At 53.3% G+C, this 21126-nt stretch overlaps 2 protein-coding genes across 4 annotated transcripts; one reads left to right on the top strand and one right to left on the bottom strand.

Annotated features, from left to right (window-relative positions):
* Positions 1-137: 137 nt before the first annotated feature.
* MBOAT7 (membrane bound acylglycerophosphatidylinositol O-acyltransferase MBOAT7) lies at positions 138-11303 on the bottom strand. 3 transcript variants are annotated; one of them, XM_090259892.1, is made up of 8 exons: positions 11243-11303; positions 10737-10815; positions 10506-10635; positions 9858-9984; positions 7999-8158; positions 6400-6760; positions 4077-4253; positions 138-1112 (listed from the first exon to the last, which is right to left on the bottom strand). In XM_090259892.1, the coding sequence occupies exons 2-8, from the start codon at positions 10810-10812 to the stop codon at positions 737-739; spliced, it is 1407 nt and encodes a 468-aa protein (XP_090116018.1). In that variant the 5' UTR covers positions 10813-10815; positions 11243-11303; the 3' UTR covers positions 138-736. The 3 variants fall into 3 exon arrangements, with proteins under 3 accessions (XP_090116018.1, XP_090116022.1, XP_090116021.1); XM_090259896.1 differs by lacking the exon at positions 11243-11303 and adding an exon at positions 11163-11224; XM_090259895.1 differs by lacking the exon at positions 11243-11303 and adding an exon at positions 11100-11160.
* Positions 11304-12411: 1108 nt separating this feature from the next.
* Positions 12412-15765, top strand: TSEN34 (tRNA splicing endonuclease subunit 34). The gene is made up of 4 exons (XM_090259542.1): positions 12412-13267; positions 13516-13759; positions 13923-14180; positions 15266-15765. The coding sequence occupies exons 1-4, from the start codon at positions 13025-13027 to the stop codon at positions 15451-15453; spliced, it is 933 nt and encodes a 310-aa protein (XP_090115668.1). The 5' UTR covers positions 12412-13024; the 3' UTR covers positions 15454-15765.
* The last annotated feature ends 5361 nt before the right edge of the window (positions 15766-21126 follow it).

Consider the following 21126-nt stretch of genomic DNA (forward strand, 5'->3'; position numbering starts at 1 on the left):
CTCCCCAAGGCCTCCTGGGAACTGAAGTCCACAGGCGCCAGGGTGGCTCCTGGGAGCCGGGGTGGGGCAGAGGCCAGCGGACTCGGCCGCCCAAGTTCCCCCACATGTGGTTGTCGCCTAGACGCTCCACACACGTGGTCTGTGCAACACTTTATTGGGGCGCGCTCTGAGGCCCCTTAGGCCGCAGGATGACAGGGTTACAGCACTGGGACCCTCGGTGGCTCAGGCGGCAGCTGCGGGAACAGGGGTCTCCAGGCCGGCTCGCCTGGGCCTCAGATTCCCCTTCGTGACACGGAAGGCGATGTTCCCTTCCACGCCTGAAACACTGGTGGGGTGGCATAGAAGTGGCACAAAAGCCACAAGGAAGGGGTTGCCCAGCCCCGGGGGCTCCTCCCCGCACGGCGGAGCAGAGAAGGGGGCTTCGCCCGCTCTGCGCCTGCTGTTCCGGGGAGCCCAGCAGCGTCCAGCTCTCTGAAAACCTGAAGCTCGGCGGGGACGAAGGGAGTCTTGTCTGGACAGCGCCTGGCTTTTGCGGGAGGGAAAGGCCTTCTGGAGCCGCCAGGCCGGTGGGCAGGGAACCGGGAGAGACTTGGCTGTGGCCCCCGAGAGGCAGGTGCTGAGCCGCAGGCCCCGCGCCACGCCAGGACGCTTTCTGGAAAGGCGGCGGCAGCCTGCTTCTGAGATCCCAGGCAGAAGGTCGGTGGCTGGACCGCCTGGCGGAGGGAGGGTCGGCTGCTCACTCCTCCCGGAGCTTTTCCGGGGCGAGGCTGGTGGCCTGGGGCGCTGCCTTGCGCCCGCCACCCAGAACCAGCCCGAGGCCCAGGCCCAGCAGGGCCAGGACGTGGATGCAGAAGCAGACGGAGGCCCAGTAGCGGAGGGTGTCGCCCGCGGAGAGCAGCACGAAGCCCATGCACATGTAGTCGTAGGCGCGCATCTTCAGGAACCAGTGCGCCCAGTCCCAGGCCTGCTGGCCGCCCGGGCCCAGCCGCCACCGCAGCGCGGACTCCAGCCGGCCCTCGGCCGCCAGGCACAGCGGGATGGTCAGGAAGCTCAGGTAGTAGCCGGGGTGCAGGCCGTGCCAGTAGGCGCTCAGCAGCATGGTCCAGGCGCTCCTGCGGGAGAGGGGGCGTCGGGACCCAGACGGCCAGACCCCCGGCCCCTCCCCCCTCAGACCCAGGGGGCCAGGCCGCAGCCCCTCCCGCCTCAGACCCAGGGGTTCAGGCCCCCAGCCCCTCCCCCCTCAGACCCAGGGGGCCAGGCCCCAGCCCCTCCCGCCTCACGGTTGGGAGTCTCTCCTGTTCTCAGGAACCCAGCTAACCCCCCTCTCACCCTTCTTGCTCCTCAGCACCTGGGCACTCGAGCCCTTACCCACTTCCTCTTGGGGGATCCAGGATCAAAATTCCTGATCCATGATCCCCTCTCCTTAAGGACCCCAAGCTAGCCCTTGAAAACCCACACATCCAGGCTCTGATTACTGCCTGCCTGGAGCACACACACAGACCCCTGGGGCGTGGGCACCTGCCCGTGGCCTGTGTGCGGAGGGGGTGAGTTCTGTCCCAGCCATGGCATCAGCCTTTCCCTCTCGCACTTCAGGATGCCCGAGGGACAAAAGCTAGCTCAGGACAGAACAGTGCGGACTGCCCCAGGCTGAATTTTTCCTGTTGCCAAAAGGAGAGACCTCGTCCTCCCTCTTTCCTTGCGCCAGTTCCTTGAAAAACCTAGTGTTTGAGAAGCTCTTCCCCGTCTTTGGGACATGGATGTAAACCTCTGAAAAGCCAGATAAGGGTCTAGAAAGCGCTGCAGTCCAGGGATGTTTTTCTCAGGGCCTGGGAGCCACATCTTTGAAACTTAAACTTCATGGAAGCTAGAGCCCCACGTCCCTGCCATGGTCAGGGCTTCTCGGGCCCACCGGCCGGAACTGCGTGCTTGTCAGAGAGAGAGGAGTTTATTCTTCCTTCCCATAAGGACTGTTTGCTGGCACGGGGGCTACCCCAGTTACCAGGTGAGTTTGGGATGAACGTGAAAGGAGGCACTTCCTTGAGGACAGGATATGGCTTTTCTTGAGGACATGCTGTGCAGAGGACTGTAAGGTGTGTGTCTGTGTGTGCGCGCGCATGTGTGTAAAAAGGGTGAAATTTCTTTCCGTCTTGGTAACCTCCTTAGTGGGTGACTCGTGACATGCACGGCTCTCTGCTTTAATGCATAGTCAATCACAGAGTGTGTTTCTTCTTTCCTGAGATGATGGACAGAGAGTTCTCTGGGTTGGCAGGATTGAAAGACATTTTCCCCATGGGATGGGGATGGGGCAGGACAGGAGGACACACAGCCAGGGAAGTCAAACTTGTCCTCCATTCCATCTGCTTCCTGCACTCCCCCCACCCCACCCCACCCCCTGCAGCAAACACTCTCCAAAGACTCGTCTGGGCTCCTCCTTGGTGTCTCCCTTCCGTTCTGTCTCCTAGTCTGCCTTTCACTTCAGCCCTCCTAGCCCCTCCCAGCGGTCCCACCTGCCTTCATGGCACTGGGCTCCTGGATGCATCCGACCGAAAAAACGATCCCTCCCTCCTCCCTGACACACTTGTCTCCTCACCCCCACTTCGCTTCCGCAAGGAACACTTTCCCAACTGTCCTCCAATCTCACGGCTGTATCTTTGCTCCTCCTCGTCCCTGGCCCACACCAGGCTTTCTCAGCCTCCGCATTATTGACATTCGAGGCTGGCCGGTTCTTAGTGTGGGACTGTCCTGTGAGCATCCTGGGAGGTGGAGCAGCATCCCTGGCCTCCACCCACTAGATGCCAGGAGCACCTCTCAGCTAGGACACAAATGTCCCCACATGTTGCCAAATGCGCCCTGGGGTCAGCACCAATGCCCCTGGTTTAAATAGTGGAGCCCCCTGAGCTTTAAAATCACCTACACCCGATGATGCTCAAATGTCCACTTCTCCCACCAGCCTTTCCCCGAATTGCCAGAATCCCATAACTATCTGCCTGTCCAAGTACCCAAGCTGAAAATCTAACAGTCACCTCAAGGCTGGCCCACAGCTCGCTTCCTTACCCCATCCACTCCCCAGACTTCCCCCTGCCCAGTCTTCCCCTCCTCAGGAAACTGCCCTGCCATGCCCTGCCCTCAGCCCCTGGCGCCCAGCACCTGGGCATCGTGTTTCACTTCCTCTTTCTCATGCTCCATGGCCAATCCATGGCAGGCCCGAGTCCACTTCTCAACCCATCCGCTCCCAGCCTGTCCTCTACTCCAGGACGCCATCATCTCCCACCTGGCCTGTCCAAAGGGCTTCAAATTTGCCTCCCCCCCACCCCGCTTTACCTCCTGCTGCGTTCCCCACCTCTACTTCTTCCCGCACACAAGGCCAGAGTCGATCTTTAGATCACAAATTGGGTCAGGCACGCGGCTAAGTCTGCCTTCCAAACTCCTGCCAGTAATGGCTTCATTACGAGAACGTGTCATCGGGTGTCCTGACCTCATCTGGTGTCTCCAGGGAGGCCGAGTGACACTGGGGAGATCACCTGACCTGAGTCGTACTCTCCTTATCCGTATAATGGGGGTGACAGTTCCTACTTCCTAAGGTTGTGAAGATGATGCAGGCCAAGAGGTTTCCACCCAAGACAGAGCGGAGGCGTGAAGAGTAATAGAAGCTAATATACAGCTAGCACGCACCTGCCAGGCAGCACATTAAGTGCATGTCATACTCTATCTCGCTGAATCTCACCTCAACCTATGAAATAGGTAACAGCATTACCCCCGTGTGTCAGGGGAAAGAGCTCGCTGCCCAAGGTTTCTTCGTAATTTCCAGAGCGGAGATTCTAGAAAGTCTGGCTATTGAGTCCCCAGGCCTCAGTGTATTCCTTGCGTCCTGTGAGGCTGACTTTACAGAAGTAGGAACCGAGGCCCAAAGACAGGGAAGAATTCACCCCAGAGCTATGCAATCAGCGGAAGCGCAAGAGGTTCAAGACTACAACTCCCATGATACCGTCAAGGGTGGAGGCCCAGCTGAAGCCGCAGGTGGCCCCGGCTGCTGCTGGGAGATGTAGTTCTGTGAGGTCCGGGGCGGGCAGGCTCACCTGAGGACGTAGGAGCGGAAGGGCGCGCTCTTGTAGACGTACTGCGCCAGCCACCACTGCACCGTCATGTTCCAGTATCGCATCCCCTCACGCACCCGCACGCAGAAATCTGTGCGGTAGCAGTCGATATTGCGGATGGTCTCATAGTCGTACTCCAGGGCAGCCGCATTCTCCGGACTGGAGGGTGGAGGATGAGGGTGGGGGACAGGCATGCAACTCAGCCAGGCCCCACCCTCGACACTGGTGACTGTCCCAGCCCCGATGCTAAGGAGGGGGTCCTGGGCAGGCGACAGCCCTCTGGCTGTGCCGTTGGCTAACATATCAGGGGACGGTAGCCCAGAAGGAGCCTTTTTGGGGAGGAGGGTGGAAGGGGGCGCGGAGTTCACCAACAATGGTTTTCTTGGAAATGGGCCCTGCGAAAGAGCCTGGAACGGCTACGGTTGCTAGGCTACCCGTCCTTAGCAACCTGGCCCTTCGCTGGTCTCCAATGCCAGGGAAAGGCCATTCCTTAGCAACCAAGCTCAGTGTAGTTAGAGAAACCTCCAACTGCGGTCCCTTCTGAGATGTCAGACACCGCGGTTGCTAGGAAAATAGCATCTTTAACTACGAGGTGCTCCGTGGTTGCTAGGGAGATGTTCTAGGCCTGGATGGTCTCTGTTGCTAGGGAAAGGGGATTCCTTAGCAACAATGTCTCAGACATTTAGAAAAGGTTGCGAATAGGGCCTTGGTTCAAGAAGTGTCACCCCCAGCAATACAGAGGTTTCTAGGTTACTGATGCCAACATCCTGGTGGCTTCTGATAACAGGAGGGGAGCCATCCAGTCGCAGTGGGGCTATCAGGGTTAGAAAAGCCTTCCAGACCTGGCCGGGTACCTCAGTTAGTTAGAGCATTGTCTCAATATGCTAAAGTTGTGGGTTCAATCCCTGCGCAGGGCACATACAAGAATCAACCAGTGAGCCTTGGCTGGTGTGGCTCAGTGGATTGAGTGCCGGCCTGCGAACCAAGGGTTGGCGGTTTGATTCCCAGTCGGGGCACAGGCCTGGGTTGCGGGCCAGGCCTTCAGTTGGGAGTGTGTGAGAGGCAACCAATCAGTTTCTCTCCCTCTCGTTCTCCCTTCCTTCTCCTCTAAATAAATAAATAAGTAAAATATATGTATAAAAAAAAGAATCAACCAGTGAATTTATCAATAAGTGGAACAACAAATCAATGTTTCTCGCTCTCTCAAATCAGTAAATTAAAAAAAAAAAAACTAAAAAAGGAGAGCCTTCGGTCTCCACCTGACATTTTCTGGAGGTCCACCCTGGTTAAAGGCAGTGGAAGTTAATTTGCGTGGGGGGCGGGGCACCTCCACCACCACGGAATGGCCGTTTGTATGACTAGGGCATGGCCCCACCCCATCAAGGAACATTTCATAATTTACACGCACAGGGGGCTGCTCCCTCAGTATTGGCAGAAGCTGACGTGGTTGCTAGGAACAGAGAAGCAGTCCATTCTCGGTTGCTAGGGGCACCATTTCCCTAGTAACACAGGAGCAACACTTCCTTAGCAACAGGAGAGCCCATAGTTTACGGCCAGTGCGACTTACCGAGCACTGGAGGAGCTACGGGTGTGGCATTACTAGCAACGATGTCATTACCAGTGGGGACCGTCTTCCTCAGCAACATAGGAAGGTGACCTGCAGTTGCTAGGGACGGTGTCCCCTCTGCTAGCAGTCAGCACCATCAGGGATGCCATTTCCTTAGAAACAGAGGGCAATTGCAGGCTATGTGATGACATTCCATGGGGGGGGGTGCAGTCTCCTAGCAACAGAGGGGCAGTTTAGGGGCTGCCATGTCCATAGCAGCAAAGAGCAACCCTTTTGGCTGGAAGGATGGGACCAAGGTCGCTAGGGAACCCGCCTCCCTGGCAATCAGGGGTGTCTAGTTGCTAACGAACCGTTTCCTTAGAAACAAAGAGCAACCCCTCACTGCCCAAGGATAGCATCCTGAGCAACCAGGAGCCATCGGGTTATTGGGGTGACACTTCCATGGCAACAGAGGGGCGGTAAATGGTTGCTAGGATACCACCTTGCTTTTCCTAGCAACAAAGAGCAATTCCTCATCCCACAGGATGACAAGCGCTAACAACAAGGGCTAATCTGTAGGTGCCAGGAGCGCTATTCCCAAGGACAGAAGGCGGGCTGTGGTGGCCCAGGGGTGACACGCGCCAACAACAGGCGGTGGACCTGCCCCCTGCTCCCCAGTATCCTCCCTGCTAGGGGCAGGGCCAGCCCGTGGTGATGGGGCCTGCCGGGTCTTGGGCCGCCTCCCTCCCGCCGCCTGACCTGCTGGGGGGTGGGTATTGGAGGGTGGGGCCGCCCCCGGCCCGGGCTTTGGCGGCCACGGGGTAGGCCCCGAAGCCGGCGGCAATGCAGCCGCACTCGGCCGCAATCCAGGCCACGTAGAAGCGCATGCGGAAGGCGAAGAAGACGGGGATCATGTAGAAGAGGCGGGCGGGCAGCGGGCGGGCGTAGAAGGCGTCCTCGCGCACGGCCTCCAGCGGGAAGAGGTGCGAGGACAGCAGGAAGAGCAGCCCAAAGAGCGGGGCCGGCCAGGCGCGGCGCAGCAGTGGCCGCAGGCTGGGCACGGCGCCCGGGAAGGGCTGCTCCAGCCAGTCCAGGTACGTGCGGTAGCGGAAGAACGGGCCTGTGGCGGGAGGGGCAGGGGCAGCGGTCAGACACGGGACCCGCGGGGGCCGGGGGCGGAGACCCAGAGTGAAAGGGACGAGGAAACAGAGGGGAGGACCGGGGACTCAGAGAGAAGAAAATATGGACAGATGACTATAGAGAGCGACCAAGACCCCCGACAACGAGGGGCGCTGAGGCTCTGATGCCAACGCAGTCAGACAGACAGAGAGACAGACCCATCCCCGGGAACCCTGGACTTTGCCTTCATTCTCAGCGCTAGGAAACCCCAGTAAGGTGTTCCAGCAGGTACCGGCCACCTTTCACAAGACCCTTCAAACTCTGAGCAGGGCGGGGACAACAGAGGGACAGTGACGGAAAATGGGAGACTGTTTCAGACAACAGGATGGCCTGGTTCAGGGCAGGAGCAGCCGGGACTAACAGAAGTGACAGGTGTAAGGAGCCTTACAGGTCACAAAGGGCCACAGAGCGTGTACTTTCATTCTAAAATGTTCACAATAAGCAAAACTACACAGGTGGGAAGTTAATCAGTGGTTTCAAGGCACTGGGGTTGCATGAAGGATTGCGGGATGATGGCTAAAGAGGGCGGTGTTGCCTTTGGGGTGACGAAATTGTTCTACAACCACGTGGTGGGGATGGTTGTGCAATTCCGTGAATACAGTAAAAACCAGTGAACTGAATCGGAAAATATGTCCATTGTAGCTCAACAAAGCTGTCATCAAAAAAGAAAACCACCCTGACTGGTGTGGCTCCGTGGATTGAGTGCCCCCCTGTGAACCAAAGGGTCGCTGGTTCGATTTCCAGTTAGGGCACAGGCCTGGGTTGCGGGTCAGGTCCCCAGTTGGGGGCACTCAAGAGGCAACCACACATTGATGTTTCTCTCCTCTTCCTCCCTCCTTTCTCCTCTCTCCAAATAAATACAATCTTCAAAAAATAAATAAGTAAAACTTTGTATGAGGTCAACATTCATGACAAATATTTTCTGAAACTAAAATGCAGTCCTAAACTGTTTTTGTTCCCCAGGCAGCAGGAGCATCAAGTCTACAAAGACTTTTCTCCTTCACCTCCTATTTGCTCCCCCAAAGGTACAAGGACCACAGGTTGAGAACAACCCGTGTCTCCCCGGGAGGAGCGCTGGGCCCAGCGGGAGGGTCAGACAGCAGCACACCCTCAAAGCAACAGATGCTGGACTGGAGAGACTGGGCGAGGAGAGGCAGGCCTGCGGGCAGGTGTACTCACCTGTCATGATTCCCACATAGCAGTAGCTGTAGCTGAGTGTCTCCATCAGAGAGGGGACATCGGGCAGCAGCCCCAGGCTGGGCCCCTTGCTGAAGCCCGAGGCCATTTCCTTCCTCTGGGCCAGGTGCAGCTCCTGTACCTCACTAGCCAGGCTCACCAGCTGGGAGGAAGGGGTGTGGGAAACAGACAGGTCAGACCTGGCGCCCCTCACACCAACTTTCTCAAGCTGCCGCTCTTGGCAGCCAAGGGATGTTGGGGGGCAGCTGGGAGCCCATTTCTACTCCCCTGGGAGCATCTAGGGGCCTAGTAATGGCCTCTATTGCTGGTAGGCATTCCCCGGGGCTCACTCCTGGACCCACCTGTCTCCTTTCTATCCCCACCCCTCAGCTCATGACTCCCAAACTCTACCCCCGGCCAGACTACCTACTGCCTCCTATCAATACTTGATGTTTATTGGGCATGTGCACAGCGGACCCGGTATTACCAGCTCCTCAAACCAGATCCACTTCTAGACTCTCCCCTCAGGCAATGCAACAAATATCCAATGAATAGCACAGGCCAGAAGCCTCCCTTGCTCCCCAAGATCAATTCCTTGAGGTCTCTCTTTTGTTTTGCCTCCACCGTGGCGCTAAATATGCTCAGCCTGCCCCTCCACGTCTGCACAGACGCAAGGCTGGCCCTGCATCAGTGGGTCTCTGTGCCTTCCAGCTTCCCCTCCTTCAGTCCACCGAGAGCCCCAGGTGGAGAGGGAGGAAGGCAGGACTGAGGGCTGCAGTTTTATTCCTTGGTAAGACCACCCTGGGCTGGCGTGACCCCACGTAAATCTCAGGATGGGTGCCTCTACACATGCCTTCTCCTTCCGGGCTCCCCCACCTCTGCCCCTCCCTGGCTGCTGGTCCAGGATTCCTTCCTGTGCTTTCCCTCCTGGCTCCTCTATGTCCTCCACCCCGTTGTAAATAATAACTTCTCAAGCTACCCTAACTGCAGCGTTTCCCGTTGGGACCCCGACTGGCCGACCTACTGGCACCCTGATCAAGCCGCCACCACTGCTCCCAGCTGGACTTTGATCAAGGAGCCCGGCTTCATCCCATCTTGCCCTTCCTGCTGCGGTCTCCTCCAAGCACCCAGAAGGAATATTTTTAAACATGCAAATTTGGTCACATGACAGCAACAAACCAAAAAACTCTTTTAAGGGATCTTGGGCCCCCACAGGAAGAAGTCCAAACTCCTCACATTGGCCAACCAGGCCCTGAGTGGTGTGGCCCCTGCTGTTCCTCCTCCCTTCTCGGACCTGTTCATGGGGCTGGCACATGGCTGGAAGTCAGCTGCTCCCTTCCCCATGTCCTGTCCCTGCACCTGAAAGGGCATTTTTTCCGCCTCTTCTGGCTAAGCAACACGTGCCTGTCCTGAACTCCCATCCTGAAGAGACCTGGTTCGCTGCTCACTGATATGTTGCTAGAGCTCAGGGCACTGTGGGAACTCACAACTAGGGCAGGGCCTGGGACTCTGTTTTCACCCATCTTCCCAGGTGATTTAGAGCCAGGCCTGGGTGTCCTGGTTTCATGTCCTTAAAGAACAGACTTCTCCCCAAAGCTGGGTCTTCCTCTTTTACAAAATGGCTTGCCCCAAAGATGCAAAGAGGGCATGCTGGTGAGCGCTTAGCTCAGCGTCTGGCATCCACGCACACATAATCCGGGACACCTCTTTACCCCAGGGATTAGCTGAGAGGTAAAGTCCCGCCCTGGGGTGTGTGGGAGATAAAATCCCGTCTCCCCTGTCCCCCATGGGAGTGGCAGGGAGGAGTAGGTAAAGTTGGGGGGGTGGTAACTGGCACAGGGGAGGGTGGAAGGGAATCTGACCTTCAGCGTCAGCAACAGCTGGACGGCATTGGTGAAGGGCGTGGGAGTGGGCAGCCCCAGCAGGCTGAGCGCACGGAAGAACAGGAGGTAAGAGAAGGTCCAGGCAAGGGCCAGGGCGTGGCAGGAGCTGGGGCAGAGGAAGGAGGCGGTGGTGCTGAGCTCCAGGGCCTGTCCTCCACCTCCCCAGAGTCTGCCACAAATCCTCCCCCCAACTCCCCACCTTCAGAGACAGAAAATGTGGGGTGGGGTGGGGGCAGAACAAGATGGAGACAGGAGAGAAGGCACAGCCACACACAAATATGCGCAGTGACAGAGAGAAGAGAATGAGAAGAGGTTAAGAGAGCTTCAGGGTGGACAGTTTTCCCGGGAGGAAGGGGGAGAGAGGAGGAGGAAGAGGGAATTTGAATGGTGGCGGGGCAAGCAGATGGCAGTGTCCTCTCTCCTGAATCCATGAATGGATGTAGGGGACCCAGACGAACACACAGGGACAAGACCCAGAAGGCAGGAGAGGAAAAAACAGATGAATGACGCAAAGAAACGAGAGAGCAACGAGCGATGTCTGCCGAGTGAGGCAGGAATCGAGAAGGACCCAGAGAGGAAACAGGTTGCTTCCTCTCCCCCTCCATTCTCCCCGGACCCCATCCTCACCAGGGCTGGGCCTGAATGAGGGCCCAGGTCCCAAGGATGGTGACCAGAGAATGCAAAGTGTGGGGGCCACAGGTGAACAAGGTGAGCCCCAGGCCCACAGCTGCTGCCCCCCATCTCTTCAGCCCAGGTCCTGCAGGGAGAAGAGACACCATAAGCCTGGAGCCTTTCAGGGGTTTCCCCGCACCCTGCTTCCCCCTCCTTATTTTCCACTAGGGTGGGAACCTGACTCACCAGCTTTCTTAAAGAGGAAGCCGATGGGGATGGAGATAAGAAGAACCACCAGATATGTCCATTCTTCGGGCGACATGGTCTGGGGGAGGGGCAGAGCGTCGTGATGAGAACCCAGGAATCCGGGACCCCCAGCTCCTCCCGATTCGGGGGTTCAGGAATCTGCCCCTTGGTCCCACAGCGCCTCCTTTTCGAGCACGCAGGTCTCCAGACCCCCACCCGTCTTCGACAGGACTCAGAGGAGCCCAGGCCCCCAGCCTGCGCCTCTTTCGGAGCTCCAGACCCCTCTCCTGCCCACAACCCCGAGAGCCGGCCCCATGAGGGTCTTCTCAGGCCCCGTCCCAGCCCCACTCCTGCTTCGCGCACCCAGCGCGGTCGGGTCCGCCCCGCGAAGCCACAGGCGGTTACGCCACCCCGAGCTCGGCTCACTCTAGCGCCGCCTCCGCCCCCGTCACCCGCCGATGCGCAGCAGCCTCTCTGCGTCTACCGGATCCCCCACTCCGGCCCACCTGGGCCCGGCTCCGCGGCGCCCGCCGGGCAAGAGGCGGCCGAGCAGTCCCGGCCCACGGTCCAGCCCGGGCCGGCCACGCCTCCCGGCCCCGCGCGCCCCCGCTTCTCTGTGGGGCCGGCCGAGCTGCGCGATCCGGGCCGGGTGAGCCGACTCCTTCAGACTACGGGCCGGGCCGGGAAGGAGCTGGCACCGGGCGCCGGGAGCACGCGTCCGCGGATGGACCGGGACCCAGATCTACCCAGCCGAATACACAACGAGGCGGGGCTTCGTGCTCGGAAAGGGGAGGCGCCTGAGAGTCGGGCTCCGGCGGACGCCTTGGGCCTGGGAAGGAGGCGGGGCCTGGACGGCGTTCGGAATCAGCCGAGAGGCAGGTTGGAGGAGGAGCTAAGAGCTTCGGTGTTCTTCGGAAGTAGTCGAGCACTGAAGATCTGTTTTCGGAAGCGGGCGGGGCCAAAGCTTCGGACAGAGGTGGGCGGGGCCACAGCTAAGGTTTCCTTTGGAGATAATTGGGTGGAAGTGACCCGAATTTGCTGATAGGCTCAGTCTCACATTTAGGAGGGAGGCGGGACCACAGACTTAGGCCAAGTGAAAGAGACGTCGATCTGGACGATCCCAGGGGGCGGGGCCAACTGCGTTTTCATACGAAGGGGTGGGCCCCGGGCCGCGTCGGCCAAGGAGGGCGGGGCCAGGGTAATACGCTTCAAGTTTCGAAGTCGCGGAACCCAATCGGCGGAGGGAGGTGCGTTTCGGAGGGCGGAGTCAAGGTGTTTCACTTCAAGGGGAGGCGGGGCTACGGCCCTGAGGGGCGGGTCCCAGGCTTCCCGCTTCGCTGGGGGGACGGCGTGACGAAATTGACGAAGGCGGGGGGGTCTCATGGTGGGGGGTGGTGTGGAAGAAGCAGCGCGTGGCGCGCTACGTAGTGGGTGGGCGGCCGGGCTGCGACTTGGAGTTTACGGGGTGACTAACTGTTTCTATCAGAGGACACTGCCACATTCCGAAGGGAAGCGAGGTGGCGACCGCGCGCGCACCAGTGGGGTGAGCCCGCCCGAGAGGAGAATAGCTGGCCCCCCGGGGGCGGGGCCACTGGCGGTGGGGCTCGGCAGTTGGGCGGGGATTCCCCAGTGGGGGGAGCGTCGGCGGCCGGAGAGGGCGGGGCCACAGGCGACGGGTGACGGGAGCCAAGGTTGCCGGAACACCGAACTGCTTCTGTTCGGAAAGGGGCGGGGCTTTTCCTTCGGACAAGCCGAGCACTCCCGAACGCGGAACCGCTTGTGTTCGGATAGCGGTGGGTCTCGTGCTGTGGGAGGGGCTAAGTTCCTAGCCTCCTGAATCGGACTTGGCCTTGGCCTCGGGAGGTCCCGACACCTGACCGGAACGTCCGAAGGGAGACACCAGCTTGGCGAGAGGGCGGTGCAAATGGACCTCTCGGAGGGGGCGTGACCCGCTAGGAGGCTTTTCTCAGAGGCGCGAAGGCGCGATGACACGATGGCGGGTGCGACAGAGTTTGTTGTCCCAGACTCAAACGCTGACTCCGGCGCCTCGGCGAGGGGCGGGGCCTTGTCTCCGGCGGCCCCGGGCCTGGCCGGATCACCAGGGGGCGGAGCCTGGCGCCAGCGGGCGGGGCCTGTCCCTCCGACTCGGCAGGTGGCGGCGAACCGCTGCGCTAGCGAGGCTCTGCCCTCGCAGGCCCAGAGGCGGCGCTTCATCGAGACCCCCAGGACTGTGAGGGCGCTCAGGGCGATTCTGTCGGTGACCACGGTGCCCCGGCTCCCGCAGGAGGATGCTGGTGGTGGAGGTGGCGAACGGCCGCTCCCTGGTGTGGGGGGCCGAGGCGGTGCAGGCACTGCGGGAGCGCCTGGGAGTAGGGGGCCGCACGGTGGGCGCCCTGCCCCGCGGGCCCCGCCAGAACTCGCGCCTGGGCCTCCCGTTGCTGCTGATGCCCGAGGAGGCGCGGCTCCTGGCTGAGATTGGCGCTGTGACCCTGGTCAGCGCCCCGCGCCCGGATCCCCGCCAACACAGCCTGGTAAGGGGGCGGGCTGGAGGCGCGAACTCGACCTGAGGGAGAAGAGTCTGGAGACCTAGACTCCGGGTCCCTGAGTTTGGGGAGTCGGGGGGCGTCTAGGAGTCCTGGATTCTGGGATAACGTGGGAATGGTAGACTGGGATCGACGGGTTCGGGACCGGAGGTGGGAAAGGTCAGGGAGTCGGGATTCTGGGTTTCCTAGGGGAGGGCATTCTTGTATCCTAAGTTGCAGCTAAGTTTACTTTTCAGGCTGTGGCATCCTACAAGCGCCAGCAAGAGCAGGGCTTTCAGGAGCAAAGCGCCCTGGCAGCTGAGGCCCGTGAGACCCGTCGTCAGGAGCTCTTAGAGAAGATTGCAGAGGGACAAGCTGCCAAGAAGCAGAAGCTGCAACAGGATTCTAGGACCAGCGAGAGCCAGGAGGCCAGTGGGAACCAAGCAGCTGAAGAGAATGAAGCCAGTGCTACTCAGACTTCTGGAGAGCAGGAGGAAGCAGGTGAGGATGGGAGTTGGAGCCCCGGGGCTGGGGGAAGGAGAGGAGAGAAGGAGGAGAGAGAACTTTTGGGAATTTTGGCTGTGACTCTAAGGGCGGGGTCTCCCTTGGCAAGGGGAAGACTTTGCATCTTGGGGTCACCAGACTCTTGGGTTCACCTCCCTAGGCTCCTCCTGTCCCCAACCAGGGCCTTCAGATGGGGTGGACCCCTTGCCCAGGTCTGCTATGCTCGTCCAGCTCGCCACTGCTAGGCCTCGACCCATCAAGGCTAGGCCCCTGGATTGGCGTGTCCAGTCCAAGGACTGGCCCCACGCTGGCCGTCCAGCCCATGAGCTGCGCTACAGCATCTACAGAGACCTGTGGGAGCGAGGCTTCTTCCTCAGTGCGGCTGGCAAATTTGGGGGCGACTTCCTGGTCTATCCCGGTGAGTTTGGATTGGGACCTCTGGTTGCTGCCCCTCTCTTCACAATCCCACCACATTCTGCATTTTTCCTTTTTGTCTTATTTTCTCAGCTTCTGAAATACATGGAAGGACAGGAAACACTTGGGAACCCAAGCTCATTTGGAGGGCAGTATAGTAAATTTTATGAACACGTCCTTTATCCAGAAGATTCAGTTAGAAATACTTAGATATGTATACCAAGCATACAAGAAATATTCACAGCAGGATTCCTTACAGTATTCAAAAGTTAGATAACAATCAGAATAATGCTTAATAGCTTAGTGGTTAAACATCACTGTTAGCTGTCAGAGGAACACCATTAGTTATCATATTGGTATAGGTTCGTGTACATTTATTTTTAAAGTGACCAAAGGAAGGAAAAAAGAATAGCTTGTAGAAAAATGTATATAGTAAAAAGTAAATCATATTTTATATTGTTATGCAATTATATACACATTATTTAAGTAGCCTTAAAAATTATGGCTCGGTGAAAGAATATGAAAAGAACTTATAATAAAATGGAGTACTAAGTAGACTAAGAAAATCCTATCAAAAAAGTAGAAAAAGGCATGAAAGGATGTACTCCAGCCGAACTACAATGCTTACCTCTGAAAGGGAATTTGCATCAGGTATAGGTAAATGGACTTTTGATGAGTCAGTTAACTTATGAATTTGTAGTAAGGGTGCCTTTATTGTGTAACTAAAAGGTTACAAAATAAATCTGCAAAAAAATCACCCTTTTTATTCCCCCTAAGAATGTGAAACGATAAAGCTACTTGATAAGTAGTCAGAGCGTAACTGTTGATTGGAGACTGTCCACTAAGTCTTCTGCAGATGAAGTGAGGGTCTTAGCACTGGGCAGTGTAAATGAGTGGGTTTTAGTGCTGCTATACTTCTATACTTCTTGAGAAAATTTTTGAGAAGACAAATTTCTGAGTCTATGGGTACTTGTTTTAAAATACTCACGGTGGTTGCTAAAATGATTCCCTGTCTCCTACCTTTGGGTGATCCAATGTCTTCAAGCCTGTGCTATTAGAAATTGCTGCACGCCTCTCTTCCACACCCAGGTGACCCGCTCCGTTTCCATGCCCACTACATCGCCCAGTGCTGGGCTCCTGGGGATCCCATCCCACTCCAGGACCTGGTTTCTGCTGGCCGCCTCGGAACCAGCGTCAGAAAGACGTTGCTCCTCTGTTCTCCGCAGCCTGATGGTAAGGTGGTCTACACCTCCCTGCAGTGGGCCAGCCTGCAGTGAACTCCAGAGACCTAGGGGGTGTGACTGTGTCTGTGGCAAGAGCCTTTCTAGATGGTCCCAAGTTCATCTCTATGTGGGAAGATAGGACGCCTTCCTACCTCTCCCTGCAGTTAGGTTTTGATTGCAGATTTATAAACAGTACATTCTTCTTGAGTCCCTCCCAGTTTCAAAGCACTTATTGGCTGTATTGTTTTTGTAGTTACCTATTTCCAAACTGTGAGCTTCTTGAGAGTGAAGACTGGGTTTGATTCATCTCTGTTTTCTACAGGGCTTAGGTCCCAAGAGGTCTCAATAAACTTGTTGAATAAATGTGGAGTTTGTGATTTGAATCCTTATGACAGTCCTGGGAAGTATAGCCATTTGCATTTGCTTGAACAAATGAGGAAAAGACTGGAGGAGGGGAAGTGACTTGTTCAAGGTCACACAGCTAGTAAGTAGCAGGGCTGGGACTTAAAGCTTGGTCTTTCTGACTCTGAGTGAAGCCTACGCTATTCCCACAGTGCTAGACTTCCTTTTGAAAAGATTTTAATGAACTATTTCAGATGCATACAAGAATGTAAGTAAAAATAACACACGAAGAGAAGGAGGTAAGTGTTGCTGTTTCAGAACAAGAATTTGGAGTAGGGAGGGGAATGTCAGAAAGCACTCTTGGGCCTTCTGGGATTTTGGCAGTGTTCTTTTTCTTGGCCTGACAGGTATTTATTCAGGTGTTTGAGAATTATTTTTTTGTACCGTACATTTATATTCTATATCTTTTTTTATATGTGTATCATATTCCACATTTTTTTTTACAAAAGCTAAAACACATAGGTATAAAATATGCATCTATAAGATGATCCCTCTATCTTTCTGCTTAAGAAATTACTAGAACATTATCAATACTGACTTATAATATTTATACATATATTGAAATAATGTCTAGTTAGGACTAACCCCTGCCTGGCTAACACTATTCTCACTATTCTTTGTGCCTCTTTGGTAATTGACTTGTAAATATATTCTTCTCTCTAAGACAAAGTAAAGTTCTTTATTAAAACTATTGTGATAGCATCCACATGCCAAAAGAAAAAAAAAACCTAGACACAGACCTTACACCCCTGACAAAAAAATTACCCCAATGTATTGTAGACCTAAATGTAAAATCAAAGGTACAAAACTATAAAACTCCTAGGAGATAACTAGATGACCTAGGGTTTGGCAGTGACATTTTAGATGCAACACCAAGGGCACAGTCCATGAAAGAAAGACTTGATGATAAGCTTAACTCCATTAAAATTAAAAACTTTGAGAAGATATTACAAAAGACATACTTGATAGAGGACTGTTGTCTAAAATATACAAGGAACTCTTAAAAATCAACAATAAAAAAAATAAAGAGCATGATTAAAATATGGACCAAAAACCTTGACACCTCATGAAAGAAGACAGAGATGTAAGTAAGCCAATGAAAAGCTACTCCACATCATGTCATCATGAAAATGCAAATTAACAGTGACATATCACTACATGCCTATTAGAATGGCCAAAATATAGGACACTACCAACACCGAATACCGGTATGGATGTGGAGCAGCAGAACTCATTCATTGCTGGTGGGAATGCAAATGGTACAGTCACTTTGGAAGACAGTTTGGCGGTTTATGACAATGGAATATTCAGCACTAAAAAGAAATGAGCTTTCAAGCCATGAAAAGATATGGAGGAACTTTAAATGCATATTACTAAGTGGAAAAAGCCAATCTGAAAAGGCTACATACTGTATGATCCCAACAATATGACATTCTGGGAAAGGCAAAACCACGGAGATAACCACTAACTACGGGGTTAGTGGGGGATGAGGGGTGAATCGGCGGAGCACAGAGGACTTTTAGGGCAGTGAAAATACTACATATGACATCATAATGGTGGATACATGTTATATATTTGTCCAAACCCATAAAAGTGTACAACACCGAGAGTGAACTGTAATGTAAACTATGGACTTTGGTGATTTCAGTGTGTCAGTGTCTTAAAAACAATATATTGTGACCGGTGCTCTCACATCCAGTCACTGAATCTGATAGGCACTACTTTCCAAATGCTCGAGACCCAGAATTTGACCACTTCACTCAACCTTCAGCACCAACATGTTGCCAAAAGCCAGGACATCGCTCACTTGGATAATTGCAGTAGCTTTCTAATTCATTTCCTTGACTTCCACTCTTGCCCCTTTATTGTCTGTTTCCAACAAAAGAGCTGGCATAATCAAATTTAAAAGTAGGGCACAACTTCCTAAACGTTTCTCTCTCCAGGTAAAAGCAAAGGCCCCATGTTACAGGTTCCTCTTTAACTGACCCCATCCATTCCTCCTCTGTGCTTTTACTCTGCTGCTGCCACACTGGTGTCATCCGCATGTCCCCATTCCACTGTCTTTGCAACCCATACTTAACCTGGACTGTTTTCCCCCTGGATGGCCACATGGTCTTGTCCCTCACTGCAGGCTAGTTTTTCCTTCAATGTCACCTTAGGCCTTTCACGGTCACCCTACCTTAAAGTTTAACACACACATCCATGCCCCTTCCTTCTTGATATCATTTGCCTTACTACTTACCACTGAATGTTATGATATTGTGACTTAAAATGAGAAATATATATTTGGTCTTCGTTCATTTCTGGAACAGAGCTCCAAAACCCTTGGAATTCCCAAAAGTGATAAGATCAATACAGGTGTTTGGATATTCATAACTAACCTCTTTCAACCATACCTGAGTTTAAGTAAATGACTTTTTCAATATACCTAAGGATGGGAGCCCTGGCTGGTGTGGCTCAGTGGACTGAGCACTAGCCCGCAAACCAAAAGGTCACCGGTTTGATTCCTGCTCAGGCACATGCTTGGGTTGCAGGCCAGGTTCCTGGTTGGGGGCCTATGAGAGGCAACTGATTGATTTTTCTCTTGTACATTGATGTTTCTCGTCCTCTCTTTCTCCCTCCCCCCCTAAATAAATAAAATATTTTTAATATACCTAAGGATGGGATCTGGTTGTCAGGGGAACCAACCACTTGATTAGAGGGGTAGAACTTTCAATATCTCCCTTCCACTAAGGTGAGAGGGCTGGAGATTGAGTTCAATAAACAATGGCCAATTATTTAATTACTGGGTTGGGGGACACCTGGAGATTTGGGGAGAGTGATACCTAGAGAGGGCATAGATGTTTCCTGCCCTTTCCCCATACCTTGCCCTATGCATCTTTTCCATCTGGCTGTTCCTGAGTTACATTCTTTTACAATTAACCAGTGATCTAGTGAGTAAAACATTTCTGACTTCTATGAGCCATTCAACAAATTAAATCCAAGGAGAGGTTTGTGGGAAATTCTGATCTATATATGATGCATATAGTTATTCATACATTTAATAATTTATTGACAAAAGATGCCCTCCTATAACCTTAATGTCTGAAAGGTAAACTGTAAACAAAAAAATAAAAACAGCCCTGGCTGGTGTGGCTCAGTAGATTGAGTGCTGGCCTGCAAACTGAAAGGTCGCTGGTTCGATTCCCAGTCAGGGCACATGCCTGGGTTGTGGGCCAGATCCCCAGTTGGGGGTGTGGGAGAGGCAACCAATCAATGTTTATCTCTCTCTGTTTCTTCCTCCCTTCCCCTCTTTCTCCAGAATAAGTAAATAAAAATCTTAAAAACAAACAAACAAACATACTAACAGATACAGAGATGGGACAGGGATGGGAAGATGGATGGAAACAATGATCCTTGTAACAGTCCAAAAGGGCCAGGACTTGATTAGAAACTGAAGCTTCCCTAATTTTTGTCCCTGGTTCCAACTTAAGATCGACAAGAGAAAGCCAAATGCCTTCCTGTCACCAAATAGGGTGCCTGAAATTAATCCACCTCCAGCTTCCCAGGCCAACAGCTTCCAATGAGGGCACACCTAAAGCCTGTACATTTTTTCCACTCCAAAACTCCTGCCTGTCCTGGGGTCTCTGCCAAAATGTAAGTGATAGTGATTGACGCTCTCATTTTGAGTAAATAGCCTTTGTTTGTTTTCATTTATTTCCACATTGTGATCTTGGGTAAGTTCTGTAACCATTTTTCAGTGCCTCAGTACTGTCTCTATGAAACAAGACTAATAATAGTACACTAGTCCCTCTCTCTATAACGGTTCACTTATCGCAGCCTCACTGTATCGTGGGATTTTTAAAAATATGTTTATCACGGATTTTTCACTATATCGCGGGATTTTGCGGTACTGTATACATATGTTGTTCAAGTTACATAGGTTTAAGAGTGTAGAATATGTTTAAGAACATAAGTAGTGTTTATAAAAGTGTGGAAAAGGTTAATAAGGTAGTGGGAAAGGTTAATAAGGGACTGGGAATGGTTTATAAGTGTGTAGAAAGGGCTTATAAAGCCTTAAAAATATATAAATACTAAAATAAATGTAAGGTTCCTACTTCGCGGATTTTCACCTTTTGCGCAGGGGGGGGGGGCGTCTAGAATGTAATACCCACGATAAATGAGGGAATACTATACTCTTTAATGAGAGGACAACTTCTCTTGGAGTACTCCTTAAGTATGTATTGAGGATTAAATAAGTACAAGTAAGATCCTTAGAACAGTGCCTCATACATAGTAAGCATTTCAGAATGCCACCTATTATTATTTTTAGTGATATAAATCATGGGTCACAAGAATTAAAAAACCAAGAAGGTCCTCGCTGGGTAGCTCAGTTGGTTAGAGCATTGTCCCGATATGCCAAGGTTTCAGGTTCAATCCCTGGTCAGAGTGCGTACAAGAATCAACCAGTGAGCACATCAATAAGTGGAACAACAAATCAATGTCTCTCACTCTCCCTCTCTTAAAAAAAAAACAATTAAAAAAAGAAAAACCCAGATGAAGTGTTTAGCCCAAAGCCTAGCACATTTAAAGTGCTCATTAAACATGATCCAACAATTAACATGTAAAGCCCTTGGTGTTAAATGGGAATAACCCTAGGGGCTGTCTGAGGGTAAGATGTTGACAAAGCAGATAAAAATGTCAATTCCTCCAGGTGACAAATGGCGCTAAGGTAGAGCAGAATATATAGCCAGCAAGAGGTTTCACAGCATTTTCCCTCTTCTGGGAATGAACCTCAGAATAAACTGCTGGGTTAAAATATATATATATATATATATATATATATATATATATAATTTATTTATTTTAGAGAGAGGGTAAGGGAGAAAGGGAGAGAAAGCGCTATTGCTTGTCTCTCACACACCCCCACCTGGGGACCTGGCCCACAGCCCAGGTACATGCCTTGACTGGAAACCAACCCGCCACCTCTCGGTTCGCAGGCCTGCAGCCCGGCGCTCAGTGTGCTGAGCCACACCAGCCAAGGCAAACTGCTGTTTTTGATAAAGAGGCACAAAGCCTTTTTTATCCTTGGGTCTGAAGAATAAAACAAAAAACAAAAAACCACCTACTTAAAGGGTACACCCCGGACCATCCTATCTGAAGTACCATCTTCCCTCAGTCATTATCAGTAATTAATTTTCTTCCTGGCATCCCAATCTGAGGTGATTTACTTCCAACTTATTCCTTTTTCTGTTCCCCTACGACTCTGAGCTCTTTGAGTAGACGGGCTGCTCCGTTCGCGGCTGTTATGTCACAGTGTGGAACAATTCCTTGTGCTGCTCAATA

Source organism: Furipterus horrens, unplaced genomic scaffold, assembly GCF_987537825.1.
Source record: "Furipterus horrens unplaced genomic scaffold, mFurHor1.1.pri manual_scaffold_13, whole genome shotgun sequence".
NCBI classification, from domain to species: Eukaryota; Metazoa; Chordata; class Mammalia; order Chiroptera; family Furipteridae; genus Furipterus; species Furipterus horrens.

Excerpts from the sequence above, each read along its gene's own strand:
- TSEN34 (XM_090259542.1), top strand. The coding sequence starts at position 13,025 with ATGCTGGTGGTGGAGGTGGCGAACGGCCGCTCCCTGGTGTGGGGGGCC. Across the intron at positions 13,268-13,515 it reads ATCCCCGCCAACACAGCCTG|GCTGTGGCATCCTACAAGCG; the intron begins GTAAGGGGGCGG and ends TTTACTTTTCAG. Across the intron at positions 14,181-15,265 it reads CGACTTCCTGGTCTATCCCG|GTGACCCGCTCCGTTTCCAT; the intron begins GTGAGTTTGGAT and ends TTCCACACCCAG.
- MBOAT7 (XM_090259892.1), bottom strand. The coding sequence starts at position 10,812 with ATGTCGCCCGAAGAATGGACATATCTGGTGGTTCTTCTTATCTCCATC. Across the intron at positions 9,985-10,505 it reads CTCATTCAGGCCCAGCCCTG|CTCCTGCCACGCCCTGGCCC; the intron begins GTGAGGATGGGG and ends CCTCTGCCCCAG. Across the intron at positions 8,159-9,857 it reads AGCTGTTGCTGACGCTGAAG|CTGGTGAGCCTGGCTAGTGA; the intron begins GTCAGATTCCCT and ends CCTTCCTCCCAG.